This window comes from Natator depressus, chromosome 6 (assembly GCF_965152275.1).
Source record: "Natator depressus isolate rNatDep1 chromosome 6, rNatDep2.hap1, whole genome shotgun sequence".
Classification (NCBI taxonomy): Eukaryota; Metazoa; Chordata; order Testudines; family Cheloniidae; genus Natator; species Natator depressus.
The window spans coordinates 68,304,163-68,320,272 of record NC_134239.1 but is presented as its reverse complement, the minus strand read 5'-3'; the positions used below and the strand labels follow the sequence as shown (position 1 = coordinate 68,320,272).

Here is a 16,110-nt window from a genome sequence, read left to right as displayed (position 1 = left end):
ACAAGCCAGTGGTATTAGCCAACCACCATCCAAACTTAGCCGAGGCATAAGCAGTGATATGCAGCTAACCTTCCTGCACTGAGAATGAAGTCCCTGAAGAACTGCTGGCACCCTGGGAAGGCAGGGGGCGGGCAGGGCCCTCTGATGCTCTGAGGAACGACAAATCTCTCCTGTAGCCTCTTCAGCCGGCTCAGGTTATCGGAACCCAGCATATTAAGGACATCCTGGTCTGGGGTATCTCCCCAACTTGTGCCACCACCAATAGGACCTTTACACATCTTCAGGAGGGGGAAAAAGGAGGGAGATGGGAAATTTATAAAGGTTTTCTTTTCTCTTGGATATCTTGCCCCACCCACTCTCTGTCCCATAAAAAGACTTTTGATGGAGGAGCTTTCTATCCAGTGCAAGGAACTGGATGTGGCTCCCTATAAAGCCCATGAATGCTATCTCCTTCAGCCAGTCAAGGGAGGGCAGAACACATGGAAAAGCATACAAGGCCAACATGCTACCCTCCCGGCCTAGTGGTCTCAGGAATGGAATCCAGATGCCACACATTAACACTAGGACCCTAGGCTGCTGGGCCAGCCTGGCTTCCTATTACATAGAGAATATAAATACCAAGGATAACTGTACAACCTGCATGAATCAGAGTTCAGTCGTCCATGGTTTAGTCCACCGCTCAGGGATCAGGACTATTTAAGACTGTGCTACTTCTCACTGTCATCTACTGCATGTTCCTGGACCAGACTCTGTGGTCTTTCACAGTGTTTCACAGATTTTAAGTATTATTTGCAGTGGCTCATCCACACAGAGAGCTATGGCTCAGCACTCAAAGGAAGAGGTTTTCAAGCCCTCAGAACTAATCAGGTACCGAGGCATCTCAAGGATGCAACTTGAAATCCTGGCACCACGCTGAGAAGTAAACACCTTAAAATACAATATGGTGAGGTTAACATTTATTGCGTCTAAATAATTCTAAACTGAACGTGCTCAAGTTTACAAAGGAAAATCCTTTTACAACTGCTAACCCTGCAAACACACCCTGGGCTCTGAGAGTCAAGTTAGATTCCTTCCTGCTCGGATATCACAAATCGCACAGGTCCAGCAGGCCAAGTTCTGGTCAGTTACACCCATACCTCATTGCAGACAAAACATTTTCAACTTAAGTCTTTAGTTACACCTATGAACCCTACAGTGTTCAATAGGAATGCAAAGATGTAACTGAGGGAGAAATCTGGCTTTGCAATTGGAACTTAATTAACACCTTTTTTGATGATCCCAGTCTCTTAGCTATGATGGTTCTGCAAGGCTAACAGAAGTAAAGATCAGTAAAACCGTATTTTGCTCACTAAAGTCAGCAGATGACAATTGTGGAGACACACAGGGAGCACATCTGCAGAATAAGATGAAGACATTTTTACAGTCTTTTCAGATTAGAAATACACTTAAAAGGTAGGATTTTCAAAGGTGACTAAGAGAGTTATGTGCCCAATTTGCAAACTGGGCATCTAATTCCCTTAGTCTCCTTTGAAAATCCCAACCTAAAGGGACATTGATTTCAAAATATGCAATGCAAGTAGTTTCAGGTACTACTCCTGCCCAAGCCTCTGACAATTTTTTGTGGGTTTAGATTTTTTTTTAAATCTCTCTCTCTATAGTGCTGTGTGAAAGGAGACCCCCCCCCCCCCCCGCAAACAAGGGAAACTGACCAACTATACAGGATCAGAAATGGAAATACTACACACAAAGCAAACAAACAGAAAATTCTCTCTACTTTCTCTCACTTACAATGCTCTCACACATTACTTGGAACAACAGTAGGCAAAAAAAATTAGATAGAACAACAATAATGCTTCAAACAGCATCGGGTCTCCTTCCAGGCATAAACAAGCCAAAATCAGGGCCATCATATCCAGACCAGGATCCAGCAACAACAATTAATTCCACTGAGAAAAACAACGAACATAACTGGCAAGTCTGAATCAGATACACATCAATGTCTAAACATTTTTTTTAAATTTCCAAATGTGTGAATTTTTATTGCTGGTAAAATGTCCCAGGTGAACAGCTGATGAGACCAAAGCCCTTTGTAGTCAAAGCTCAATATGCAGCCCTATTAGCGTGCCACAAACCTGGCAAGAATCATCTCTAAAGTAGAAAAGATTAAGTAATCCAATCTCCATCATCCATTAATTCCCTGGTATGTCTGTCCATTCTGGTATGGACACATGCTGATTGGGAACTATACTGGGAACAAACTTATTTTACATAGCCCATTCAGAAGTCATTAGATAATGGTAGTTTTCTACCAATCTGTGCTAGATTTGAACTGATAAAATTATTCCTTTGAGATATCCATTCTCCCCACCCCCTCAAATAATTCCATTCACTCAGCAAAGATTCAATTACAGCAAAAAGTACATGTACAAATGTATAAATACTAGGTTACATTTTGCTATAGGCATTTTGCTTAGCAAAACTGCTCTGTTTATGGAAAATACAATAAGTTATTTACCTGGATAAGCTGTTTCTGAAAGAGCCTGGCAAAGTGGCTGTGATTATAGGCTGCTGTGAGGTGATTCATCATAGCCCTGGGAAACAAAACAAACCGCTAAAACCAAAAAGAGCCAGTCAAAACAGAGTCTATATACAGCTATAGCAGAAGCACAAGGTGATTTCTTTAAAAACCAATGCCTTCCAATGCCATATAAATAAGAACACAAGGAAAGAAGAAGTGGGACCGCTAAACACTGAGGATGGGGTGGAGATTAAAGATTATCTAGGCATGGCCCAACACTTAAATATTTGCCTCAGTTTTTAATGAGGTTAATGAAAAGTTTAGGGGTAGTGGCAGGGTGACTAATGACAACGAAGATGTGAAAGTAGAAATGACCACATCCGAGGTGATAGTTAAACGCAAACAATTTAATGGGACTAAATCAAGGGCCCCAGATAATCTCTATCCAAGAATATTAAAAGTGGCACATGAAATTGCAAACCCAATAGCAAGAATGTTTAATGAATCTGTAAGCTTGAGGGTCATACCCTATGACTGAAGAATTGCTAACAGTGTTCCTATTTTTAAGGAAGAGAAAAAAGTGACCCAGGAAACTACAGGCCTCTTAGTTTGCCCTCAACTGTATGCAAGGTCTTGGAACAAATTCTGAAAGAGGAAGTAGTTAAGGACATTGAGGTGAACAGTAATTGGGATAAAACACAATATTTTTTTACAAAAGGTGGATCGTGCCAGACCAACCTGATCTCCTTCTTTGAAAAGATAACTAATTTTTCAGACAAAGGAAATGCAGTAGATCTAATCTACTTGGATTTCAGTAAAGCATCTGATACAGTTCCAGATGGGAAATTATTAGTTAAATTGGAGATGACAGGGCTTAATATGAGAATTGAAAGGTGGATAAGGAACTGGTTAAAGGGGAGACTACAAAGTGTCACATTGAAAGGTGAACTGTGAGGCTGGAGGGATGTTACTAGTGGAGTGCCTCAGGGATCAGTCTTGGGACCAATCTTATTTAACAGTTCTATTACTGATGTTGGCACAAAAAATGAGTGCACACTAATAAAATTTGTAGATGACACAAAGTTGGGAGGTATTGCCAATACGGAGGAGGATCAGAATATCATACCAGAAGATCTGGATGACCTTGTAAATGGAGTAATAGAAATGGAATGAAATTTAATAGTGCAAAGTTGTGCGTTTAGGGACTAACAACAAGAATTTTTGCTATAAGATGTGGACTTATCAGTTAGAAGGAACAGAGGAGGAGAAAGACCTGGGTGTATTAGTTGCTCACTGGATGACTACGACAATGTGATGTGGCCGTGAAAAAGGCTAATGCAGACCTAGGATGAATCAGGAGAGGTATTTCTAGTAGAGGCAGGGAAGTGTCAGTACCATTATACAAGGAACTTGTGAGACCTCATTGGAGTAGTGTGTGCAGTTCTCTTCTCCCATGTTTAAGAGGAATTCAGACTGGAAGAGGTGCAGAAAAGGGCTACTAGGATGATCAGAGGAAAGGAAAACCTACCTTTTGAGAGAAGACTGTAGGCTTGTTTAGCCTAACAAAGGCAGCTGAGGGGAGATATGATTACTCTCTATAAATCTGTCAGAGGGATAAATACCAGGGAGGGAGAGGAGTTATTTAATTAAGTGCCAACGTGGACACAAGAACAATGAATATAAACTAGCCAACAACAAGTTTAGGCTTGAAATTAGGCAAAGATTTAATCCCCAATGGCTGGAGACGGGACACTAGATGGGGAGGGCTCTGAGTTATTACAGAGAATTCTTTCCCAGGTGTCTGGTTGGTGGGTCTGGCCTACATGCTCAGGGTCTAACTGATGGCCATATTTGGGGTTGGGAAGGAATTTTCCCCCAGGTCAGATTGGCAGAGACCCTAGGCCTGGGGGGCGCAAGTTGCCTTCCTCTGCAGCATGGGGCAGGGGTCACTTGAAGGTGTAAATTAGTGCAAATGGTGAATTCTCTGTAACTTGAAGTCTTTAAGCCATGATTTGAGGACTTCAGTAACTCAGCCAGAGGTTAGGGGTCTATTTCAGAAGTGGGTGGGTGAAGTTCTGTCGTCTGCCATGTGCAGGAGGTCAGTGAGACTAGATCGGGGTTCTCAAACTGGGGGTCAGGACCCCTCAGGGGGTTGCGAGGTTATTACATGTGGGATCACGAGCTGTCAGCCTCCACCCCAAACCCTGCTTTGCACCCAGCATTTATAATGGTGTTAAATATGTTAAAAAGTGTTTTTAATTTGGGGGGGGGGTCCCACACTCAGAGGCTTGCTATGTGAAAGGGGTCACCAGTACAAAAGTTTGAGAACTACTGGACTCGATCACAATGGTCCTTTCTGAACTTAAAGTCTGAGTCTATTCTGCTCCAAAACATGAGACTGTAATGCAACATCTTCTTTATAATTGGCTCTATGCATCTACTGGCTTCAGGGACAAAAATAAGTTTTTACTTGATTTCCCATTAGCAAACCAGAGCTCCAGCACCAGTCTCCTACCTGATCCTGTTGCCCAGAACTCTTTCAAAGTCCCAGCCTGGTTTTTCACGGTTATCCTCCCACTCACGCAGCAATTCATAAAAGATGTCCCTATTGAACAAAAGATGCAAACACATCAAGTCCTGGGCCTTCAGTCTCTGAACCAATAGCAACAGATTCCCAGCCAATAGTTCACAAGATACACCCTCATGGAATATACTCCAGACTGAATAAAAGTCACATCTCCAAAGCCCCATGTATCCTACCTTTTGCAGCAGTGACCAGCACCACTGAGCTTATTAGTTTCAATCTGCAGCCCACCACTGACAGGTGCTCTGCCTGAGCTCAGGCATTATAACCAAGACACCCATCCCATTATTAGACAGAGTAGGGGTCAGATAAGCAGATGAACCTGTGTGGTGGATCCCTCAATGAAGCAAAGAGAATAGGAACCATATGAAATTACTTCTACGTGAAAAAGAGAACAAGTCGACAGGAGGCGCTCCCTTACTCTCCCACCACAAAACAGAAGAGACAGAAAGGAGTAGCTCCAAAGGCTGAACTGAACCAGCACTGGATTGTGCTGTACTGGCACGTCAACAACTTCTGCAGAATTTAGGCTTTCATTGTTTAAAGAGATTAAGTCCTTATCCCTGTAAATACTAAAGGCCTGTGTTCTTAGAGCAGAACATCCCCAGGTCTATCCCCACTATGCTGTATATATGCAGTATAACTGGATGCTATGGCATCCAATTGTTCACATCCATGGATAGAACATAATCCCCCCCATACACACACACACACACACTAAAACTGGAGGACATTTACCTTTGCTTCTTAAATATATGAAAAGCCCTGTCACTTGGAAAGTTAGAACGATTGTCTGTTTCTGGCTGGAAAGAAACGGACTGGACAGATGAAGGCAGCAGGAGGGACACCTATTGAACATATAACAGAGTCCATTAGTATAATGAAATTCTCTGATTTTGAACGTTATCTTAGGTATTACCACAGTCATGCTGTTCAGACACTAACAATTTCCGAACCACTAATGAGTAACTGCTGGTCAGCACTAGTGCAGAAAAGGCACAGACAGTCACTCAGTAGGATGGTAAAGGGGCATCTCCTATCGCTTTTGAGGAACTTTCTGAGACCAGAACAGAACTAGCAGGCACATGCCCTGGAGAAAGAGTCCTGTGCAATCATTTAATGCATGTCAACTCAACACAGGGATTCTGAGAAGGTGAGAGTGACAGCTGGCGATTCCCATGTCATCATTTCTCCTCCCCTCTTCTGAAAGAGAATCCCTTAAAATCAGTAAAACAGCTTCATCACAGCTGCTACCTCTATCTATATGGCCCTCATCACATGAGCACTTTACAATCACCAGTTGATTTTATCCCCACAACACTGCTTTCAGGAAGGAAAGTACAACCCCATATTCTATTTTTTTTTTTTTTAAATAGATTGGGGACAGAGGCACAGAGTAGATTAAGTGTTTTGCCCAAAACAACACAGGAAATTTGTAGCTGAGCTGTGAAATGAACATAAGCCTCCGGCGTCACAGTCCAGTGCCATATCCACTATCTTCCTACCTCCAGACTCACCACAGGGAAAAGGGTAAGAGTGAAATCCTGGCCCCCCTGAATTCACTGGGAGTTTGGCCACAGACTTCAATGGAGTCAGGATTTCATCCTAATTGCAAAACAAGTTAGTAAAAGGAATTCCCAGCTACAGCTCATTGGCCCTAGCAATGCACAGGCTCAATCTGGACAGGAAACGGTGGTTTTAACATAGTCTCCAAAGAAATTGAAAAATGAAGCCCCAGAGCAGGATGAACAGGATTTGATATCAATCATCAAACTGACTGTGGCAGGGGAGCGATAGGCAAGCATATTACTGGGAACCCCTTGGAATTTCATACATTCAACTTTCTAAGGACTATTCATTTTTTACCTTGGCTGTGCTGCTCTCATAAGCTTTCATAAGCCTCTCATGCAAGCCAGGGGAAAAGGATGCAATCCGCTCATTCTCAGCCAAAAGTTTCAATGTTCCCTTCTCTAAATGAGAAATAATTCTGCGAAGAGACCACACACAGAACACAACATTGAGGGAGCAAATCTAAATAAAGTGTACACTTATTTTACAAAAAACACACAGGTTTAACCACTAGCCACCTGGAATCTGGATCCTACTGGCATCAACAGGACACACTGCAAATGCCATAGTCACACGGAGGTGACATGAAGGAAAAAGTCCACTGAGTTTTTCCTGTTCTGGTGGCATCTGAAGCAAAACATCAGTCCCACCACATTCCAACTGCAGTTTGGATGTGTTACCTCATAACCCACCATTTCCCTGTGGGGACACTTATAATGGTGTAGAGACCACCACAAAGAAAGGTCCTAGTTTTCTAATTCAACCGAGTCATTAACTCAGTGTGTGACATTGTGTAAATTACTCAACACCATGCCCCTAAAATGACCTCAATGAAATTCAGATGCGCGCGCTCTCCCCCTCTCACACAACCCACCTATACCCAGAGAAAGGTTCAACTTACTCAAACTGACAATCCAAGACCTGCACAGCAAAGTAAACACAGTTGTGTACATTTCGAAAATGCTGCCGCTCTACTGCATCTGAAAACAAATAGCATTTAACAACAATTGGTGGAAAATTCAGAAGCTAAATAGAAAAATCTAAAGCAATTAACTGAGAGGGATGTAGGAATTACCAAACCCAGTCACATCATTGGTCCATCAGTGCCCATTACCTGACATGTCACATGAAGGCAAAACACCCCCTTAAAAAGACCCCATTCTAACATAGTTGGCCAACTGTGCAATGTTGCATGAGAGGGGAGGATTCTTCCTGACCTCTGTGGCAATTATCTGGAGCTTGCCCTGAAGCCTGATATTTGATTGCCACTATTGTGTGCAGATCTGGTCACCCCATCTCAAAAAAGATAATTGGAATTGGAAAAGGTACAGAAAAAGGCAACAAAAATGATTAGGGCTCTGAAACAGCTTCCACATGAGAAGAGATTAATAAAACTGCGACTTTTCAGCTTGGAAAAGAGACAACAAAGGAGGGATATGATAGAAGTCTATAAAATCATGACTGGTATGGAGAAAGTAAATAAGCAAGTGTTATTTACTCCTTCTCATAACACAAGAATTAGGGGTCACCAAATGAAATTAATAGGCAGCAGGTTTAAAACAAACAAAAGGAAGTATTTCTTCATACAACACAGTCAACCTGTGGAACTCTTTGCCAGAAGATGTTGTGAAGACCAAGACTATAGCAGGGTTCAAAAAAGAACTAGATAAGTTCATGGAGGATAGGTCCACCACTCGCTATTAGCCAGGATGGGCAGGGATGGTATCCCAAGCCTCTGTTTGCCGGAAGCTAGGAATGGGTGACACGGTGGATCACTTGATAATTACCTGTTCTGTTCATTCCCTCTGAAGCACCTGGCATTGGCCACTGTTGGAAGACAGGATACTGGGCTAGATGGACCATGGTCTGACCCAGTTTGGCCATTCTTATTTTAATCGGTATAACTACCAGTGTTCTTGTTTGACAAAATTATCCACCTTTCCTAGTTAGCAGTGGGCAATCACCTAGATCAGAGTTCATGTTAACTCCTTAAATCTCAGCCTTGGACAAGAGGCTGCTTTTCTCTTAAGGGTCAATCCTAGAAGTAATGGAATTTCCGCTGATGTCAATGGGAGTTAGACACGTACAGGGGTTGCAGGAGTGAGCCCTTACAAGACAGATGTGGACTCCTGGGACAGCATCAATGGGATTCTACCCATCCCCTCCTTGATGAAACAATCAATCAAAACTGATTTGGAACAGGGTGAACACATTGGCAGCATTATGTCCACAGACTGCTAACTGTGCGCCAAAACGTCGAGCAAATACAACCAATTATTAGACTCCTCCAGCCAACGGCTGGGGTGCACTGTGCTACCGAAGTCAAGACCAACTGGGGTTCTTCGGATCTGTAGGTCACAGAACAATAACAGCAGCCAAAAATGGAGCGTTTTTCTAACAGACACCAGGAGCTATTCTCAGCTGGAAGTCACTCTTGTATACCTTATCCAGAAATCAAGCTGCTGACTAGCTTAGTGTAAGGTCCAAATTTGCCATAAACCTGTGTACAACTCCCACTGATGGGAACTGCACATGTGTCCCTAGGCAGAATTAGACCTTAAACTTACAATGGGTTCAACAGTATTTCTGGTTTTGAAGGAACTGATGGGAGGAGGAAATCTGGTGAATCACTCTTCTCTCTGAAAATTCATTTTAGTGGGTAAATATGGAGTTCTTAGACAATAACAGTGAGCTACCATAACCTGGTTTTCAATAGCCTATTAGATTATAAAACACCTATTCATTCCAAATATCAAACTAATTTGGCAGCCTGGTCTATAGGCTTCAGGCTAAATACCCCCTTCACTCCATAGTGGAGCATTCCCTGATATCAAAAGGAGGGTTATACAAGATCAAGGGTAGACACTCGTCTTTTTGTAGTAACTAAGCTTTTAGGGCTCTTTATTTGTTCACTACCTGAATGCCATATTCCACACCACTCACTGAGACATGCTAATTCACTTCATGCAGGCCTCAGAAGTCTTCAGTGTAATGACTTTTGGTCACTAATTCCCTGAAGCTCGATTTGAACCCCATGAATCAGAGATGATATGCTCTGTATCCCATTACCAGGCCTGGGAACAACCTAGTCTCCATTCAAGAGCATTGCTGACCTTTACATCCTTGATTGAATTCCACGTCATTCTCACCATCTTCCGAAGAAGTTGTTCCCTTGGATGTTAGCAGCTGCAGGACAAAGAAGAGCTCCAGGAAAATATTTGGAACCAGGTTTTCTGGAAGAGGGAGTGACATAAAATGGCTAAATACTCAGCATTAGTCTATGTTAATAAATCAAGATAACAAAGATAATCAAATCTCAAGCTTATAGTCTCAGCTGATCCATACAGGACTCAACAATGCTGATATGCAGCCATGCGCATTTGGGTAGGTGCATTATAGAAAGCGTTTTACCTCCATTCCCCCAAAAGTTAAACCATGGGTAACAGCTTAAAACATCTTATAAACCACTTCAACCTAACGAGCATTGTCAGGGAAGAGTCCTGGCCTCTAATATTCACATTTCCAGTTGGGCCAATACAGTTTGAGTCTACTGAGGGGTTCAGGGAATTGTGTAGGGCCCATCTCATTTTTTAGACTTCTGTCCAGTTAGGGGTGGATATACTCTTGAGTAGGAGGGAGGTCTCTGTTTATTTTTCCAGGCAGCACTCACTTGTATTATAAGTCATTGGTGCACTCTGGAAATAGTAAGTATTTAAAGGTGGTATTCCACACCATGGTCATCTCACTACTCCCAGTTCTTTACCTGCTATACAAGATGAATAGAGCTGAGCCAGCTGTTCCAGCTGTTTCTTGCAGGAAACTTTACTGAGATCTGCAGAGGTCACTAGCTGACCATCAGTAGCAAGGCTTCCACTCCAACTGTAATTAGGCTTGGAAGGTGTACTGGGATCCAGAGACAGGCCTGCAGGAGAAGATGTTTGGTGCAGCAACTTGCATCTGAAATTCAAAGTCAATGACTTACAGAGGAACTGAAGATGACACACACCACATTCAACACAGGAAGTTTTCTTCTTTGGTGTATGGTTTTCTGGGATTCCTACAAGAATTGATCACAACATTTACAGAATCTAATGCAGTTTCCACACAGGAGATGGGTTAAATTACTTAATTCACCCATTTTCTGCCTAATGACAAAATAGTGTCTTGTGGTTAAGGCACAGAACTGGAATTCAAGAGAACTGGGTTCGAATTCTAAATCTGCCATGGCTCAGAGTGTGACCTCAGGCAAGTCACTCAACTTCTCTGTCCTATAGCTTTCCATTTCCTAAAAGGGGGTGATAGTTACCGCATTACACCTGTGCGCACCCTACTAGCTTTCAGCAAGTTTGCATAGGTAAAACAGAGCATCATCTGAAGACAATGGTATTACATAGGTATGCTTGAGGGTGCAGTCTGACCCACAGAACTTTGCATTAATGCAATAAGGAGTAACTGAAATACAATAAATCCAGGACCAATATGATGCCAGAGTCGCTTTGCAGAGTAGAAGCACATCTTTAAGTGAAGAGTGAAGGCTGAATTTGAAAACTTGTTAGTCTGATACTACATTCATTTTCATCTGCTTTTAGGTCAATTTTTTTAATCAAACAACTAGTATCTTGTCTGGATATTTTCTGTTAATTTACAGCTTCTTATTGGCAATGTCCTAATAAAGGGAGCAGTATGAACCCCTGCAGATGTGTCCCCATCCCTGTTCATACTGTACCTTTCTTTCTTCAGCATCTCCCTCTCCTCTTGAAGGCTGCTCCCTCTTATGGAGGTAACGTTCCCTTCGTGGATGGCAGCAAAGGTCTCAAGCCTGGTCCCAGACGGAAACCGAGCAGCTGGAGACTGGCTGACTGGCGTGGAAGTGAAACACATCTTAGGTTTTGAGTGGGAGCGCTCAGCACTCACTGGAGTTGGGTTGATTCGTCTTGATGGCTTGCTTTTGCTGAAACAATTTAAGAGAGGCTTTCACTTAAATGAAGCATAAACGGATCATCAAGAGAGAAAATAGCAGTCAAATCCATCCAACTCTTTCAGAGGATTTTGATGCCAATGTAAAATTGATAAGGAAAGAGAGAATCAAGATACAGTGCAACTCTAATCGCATCTGGCAGGGTAGCTGATTGTGCCCCGGGCCACTAGACAAAGAGTGGGTACATCCTACAAATATAGACTTCAACGATCCTGATGAAGTACAATGTATTTCCTGCTACTCCACTGCTGTGACTTAAAATTAACTATGATCACTATGGGGGAAAATGGATGAAAAAAATGGATACTACTCAACTTATCTACCCCACTTGTCCTACATTGTCAGACTGCTAACCTAGGATATACCAAGTTCTGGCTGCTCATCAGTTCATCATATAGTCCCAAAATGTTCATGAAAGCATGACCCAGTGACCCTCTTTGGCCACTACAAGTCAGGACTCCCACATTTCTATTCTTGCCTCTGCCACCAACCTGCTTTGTAACCTGGACAAATCCTAATCTCTCTGCGCCTCAGTTTATCTATCCATATAATACTGCTTACCCACCTCACAAGGGTGACAATGAGGCATAAGATTTGTAAAGTGCTGTAAGATTCTTGGGGAAAAGGCTCCATAGAACAGTAATATGTCGTTTTAAACGAAATGTAGAAATTATGATAAAAATCAGTGGTCTACAACTGACATCTTTTCCCAATGAATCTGCTGCCTGCTACATGTTAGCTGCTAGGGACCTCACAAGACTACTTATACTGTTACTTCCAGTCTTATATTTGACTTGTCTCCTCACACTTTTCACATCAGTCACATACTCTGCAATTTCAAACTTACTGCTTGTGATGGAAATGCATTATATCCTGCAAGTCAAAGCCATCTCACAGAGCATCATAAGGATTTCCCATCTTTAAATCCCCACCCTCCATGTGGGACCCTATTTCTCAGGAGAACCAAGAGTTCTAACCAGCTCTAAAATCACTTCAATTAACTCACTTTAGAACTGGTTGGTGCCACTGCACAGACCAAGCAGCAGAAGCTTGACTCTTCCTGAAAGGTGGTTAATGGGGGTAGGGTGGGGGGGGGCGGGGGAGAGGAGAGAAAGAGAAAATGAGTATTACCTCAGTGTAGACCAGGCCTAACAGGAATTGCTAAGTACAGATTCAACTGTAACTATACGTCCTGGACAGAGAGCAGGGAGAAAGACCACTGATTCACAGGAAGAGAACTCTGGTAGCCTACATTGTGTTATGGAGAGCTGTGCATCAGCTACTGTAGCATCTATTAGGAATTCTGAACCTATGAACTCTGAGGTCTACTAAAGGGAAGGAGAGTTAAGGTGGGTAAGATTAGTGGACCAGACCTACATTACATTCAGCTAAGTCTAACCGCAGAAGCCCCTGCCTTGATCTGAAGAGGAGACTTTCAGAATCACACATCCTTCAGATTCCTGCAGATTGCCATGACCTAAATTTTCAGAAGTGATTTTAGGTGGCAAACATGAGACCTTAAAGGGGCCCGATTTCTCCTTTATTGAGACCTAGCAGTGAATCTTAGCTTTCATTTAAAAAAAGAGAGAGAGAGACCAACAGCATGTACCACAAGGAAGAGCTGCACCCTTCGCCAGCCCAGCTAGGAAAAATCATTAGCAACCAGGGGAAACTCATGCACTTCAAGAACTAAACAGAACCCACATGCCAACCCAGCCCATTACCACAGGAGACCCACTTCCCTCTAACTGGCACCACAGAGCCAGAGGACATATGATGCCTCACCTGCCAATGCTGTTGCCACCAGAGGTCGCAGAATGCCTGTTTGCCATCCTGGCAGCTGTTCCAGACAGCCGCAGCAAAGTAGAAGAGACATTTAGGGCTTACCCTCAGTATAAAATCCTATCATGTTTAAATACAACTGTAGAGTCAAGATAATGCTGACTGACTGTGACTCACTGATCATGGCAAACAAGGACAAAGGTGTGCTCAGCATCACATCACCACTGTCTCAACTCTTCACAACTCTGTTTAATGGTAAGATTTCCCAATGAAAATGAGCCCCTAGAGGAGCCTCAGAAGGATACTGGGGAGAAGGAAGCATGGCGAGTTGAAAAACAGAGACTGCACAGCATAGCAACAGCCCCCTAACCTGCAATCTATTACAAAACATTCATAACTGAGACAGTTATAAGACCATCTATATATTATTACCTGTGAGATAACAGTGTCAGCTGCTCCCAAGAAATAACCTGCAGTACTCAATGCTGCCAGCACGATCAGAAAAATAAGAGTGCAACAAGGAAGACTTGCTCTTACTTTGTCAAGCCAGAAGCAGCACTCATGGGTGGGAACTCCTCCAAGTTGTTGAGGTTCAGCTGATCAGGTGGGGAATTGGCTGAGGTAGGACCCACCTCACTCCGTTTCCTCCTCCCGCCACTCAACGACGTGCTGTCACCCTTCCCATCCTCCTCTTCAGTGAGGCTTCGCCCTAGGTCCCGAGCCACTTGCCGGCCAGTGGCATTGGCAGAACTGTTGCCTTTTCTTCTGCCTCGCCTCACTGGCTGGACATCTGGTGCGGGCATAAGGAAGCTGCCCAAATTGGCCTTCTGAGATGAACGTTTCTCACTGTGGTTGAACACAGGGCTGCAACCAAAGCTTGGGCTGGTGCTGGGGACCATGCTGGGGAAATCACTGCTGGGGCCAGACAAGCTTGACCCAGTAAAGGCAGAAGAGCCACTTGATGCAGCAGAAGAGGGAAAACTAGCACCTGGGGTGCAGGAGCTAGCAGGGGTCCTCTGGGGAAAGAGCTGCATTCGGCTGCTGCATGACCCTGCTGAGTTGCCTATCCTCCTTTCTGACCCTGTCTTTTGGTTCCCATGGCTAGCTGAGCTCCTGAGGGTCTTAGAATTTGGGGTTTTAGCAGGGGTAGAGGGCCCATTGGTCAAGATCTGACTAGTCTGTTCCCTTAAAAAATTCAACAGGAAAGGCACAAAGTCTTTCTGAAGCAACTTATGAGGTACCAGCTTGTCATGGACATGGTTCTCCTGCAAGGAAAGAGAACAAAACATTAATAAAGATACCCGTAGACTTACTCCAATCTGTTTCTCTCTCTCAAATACTGGGCACAAATTCACCATCATCATGGATTCTAACACTTTTAAGTTGAGGGAGTGTCTCTAGTAGTTACAGCAAGGAACAGATTCAGGAGTTCTTGGTTCTACAGAATTCCCTAGTCTGACAATTATTCCTCAGGCCCAACTTTTCAAAAGCAGCCACTAATTTTGCCTTCCCAGCTGGAAACCATTGGGGCCTGTCTTACAGAAATGCTTAGGTGCAGTGGTGGGTGCTAGAGTCATTGAGAGCTGTGGGTGATCAGCACCTCAAAAGCAGGCCCCTTTAAAATGTTTCAAGTAGGGCACCAAAAATTGAGGCAAACAAAATTAGTGGACAATTTATTAAACCTGTAGCTTCTCTGTGCTCCAGTTACCTACTAATACCATCTACTTCCTCAGGAGGTGCTCCAAAAATAAATGATTATTTATATAATGCTTTGAGATCCTCATGTGCAAGACACAACAGAAGAGAAAAGCTCTTACTACATTTTAATGAAGTCATATTATTCACTTGTGAGATCACAGAGCTCCAAATATAGTATGCGGCAACTTTTATGGTGCACAAAACTAATATTCAAGAAAGCTAAATAAAAATGCAACATTAATATATTTTAAATCTTCATGGGAACATAATCCTTAAAAGGATCTGTAAATTATCTGAGAATTCTACCATCAGCTTTTTAAAATTATTAGAATACTGTAAAACCTTGTATGCAGTGTAAAAAAAAGTCGCACAGCTCTTTCAGTGCATCACATTTCTATTTTCCTCACAATAGAACTAGGCAAAGTTTGACAGACTGCCAGAAGAACTCTCTTGGATACTAATTATTTTTTGTACTGAGACCTGGCAACCACATTGTCATACTTGTGCTCTCCTCTCTTAGGCCTTATCCAAAGAGGAAATGCTTTGTTTCCCTAAGTGAGACCCTGGTGAAATGGAAAGCAGGAAATTCAGAAGACGGCAAGTACTTTATTTTTATGGAGCTTTTTCTTAAGAAAGGCGGCAGTGGAACTACTATCTTCCTTTGCTTCATATATGTGCCATTCAAGCAGCACATGCCGGGAGATTTGGCTGAGAATGCAAATGAATTTCAGTTTCCAGCTCAAATAAGAAAAATCTGTAAAGTCTCTCTGTGCTTTTCCACTGTTCATTGTTTTCCAAAAGTGTCTCTACTAGTTAGACCACAAAACTGAGTCAACAGACCTAGATTTTTATCAGCTCTGATGCAGACTTGCTAAATGCCCTTAGACTCAGATATTAAGGCCAGAAGCCTCCATCATGATCTAGTCTGACCTCCCACACACCGCAGGACACAGAACCTCACCACCCACTCCTGTAATAGAT

General features: G+C 43.0%; 1 protein-coding gene across 2 annotated transcripts in view; it reads right to left on the bottom strand.

The window, feature by feature from the left end:
* CDAN1 (codanin 1) overlaps positions 1–16,110 on the bottom strand; it is a 43,540-nt gene that overhangs the window by 22,798 nt on the left and 4,632 nt on the right. Inside the window, exons 2-12 of one of the 2 annotated variants that reach the window (XM_074955637.1) lie at positions 13,969–14,696; positions 12,656–12,709; positions 11,398–11,622; positions 10,435–10,628; positions 9,785–9,904; positions 7,573–7,651; positions 6,969–7,089; positions 5,841–5,950; positions 5,034–5,123; positions 2,516–2,591; positions 70–278 (exon numbers count right to left, since the gene is read on the bottom strand). In XM_074955637.1, coding sequence (XP_074811738.1) covers positions 70–278; positions 2,516–2,591; positions 5,034–5,123; positions 5,841–5,950; positions 6,969–7,089; positions 7,573–7,651; positions 9,785–9,904; positions 10,435–10,628; positions 11,398–11,622; positions 12,656–12,709; positions 13,969–14,696 — 2,006 coding nt within the window. The remainder of the gene's footprint in view (positions 1–69; positions 279–2,515; positions 2,592–5,033; positions 5,124–5,840; positions 5,951–6,968; positions 7,090–7,572; positions 7,652–9,784; positions 9,905–10,434; positions 10,629–11,397; positions 11,623–12,655; positions 12,710–13,968; positions 14,697–16,110) is intronic. The other variant, XM_074955638.1, reaches the window with a different exon arrangement.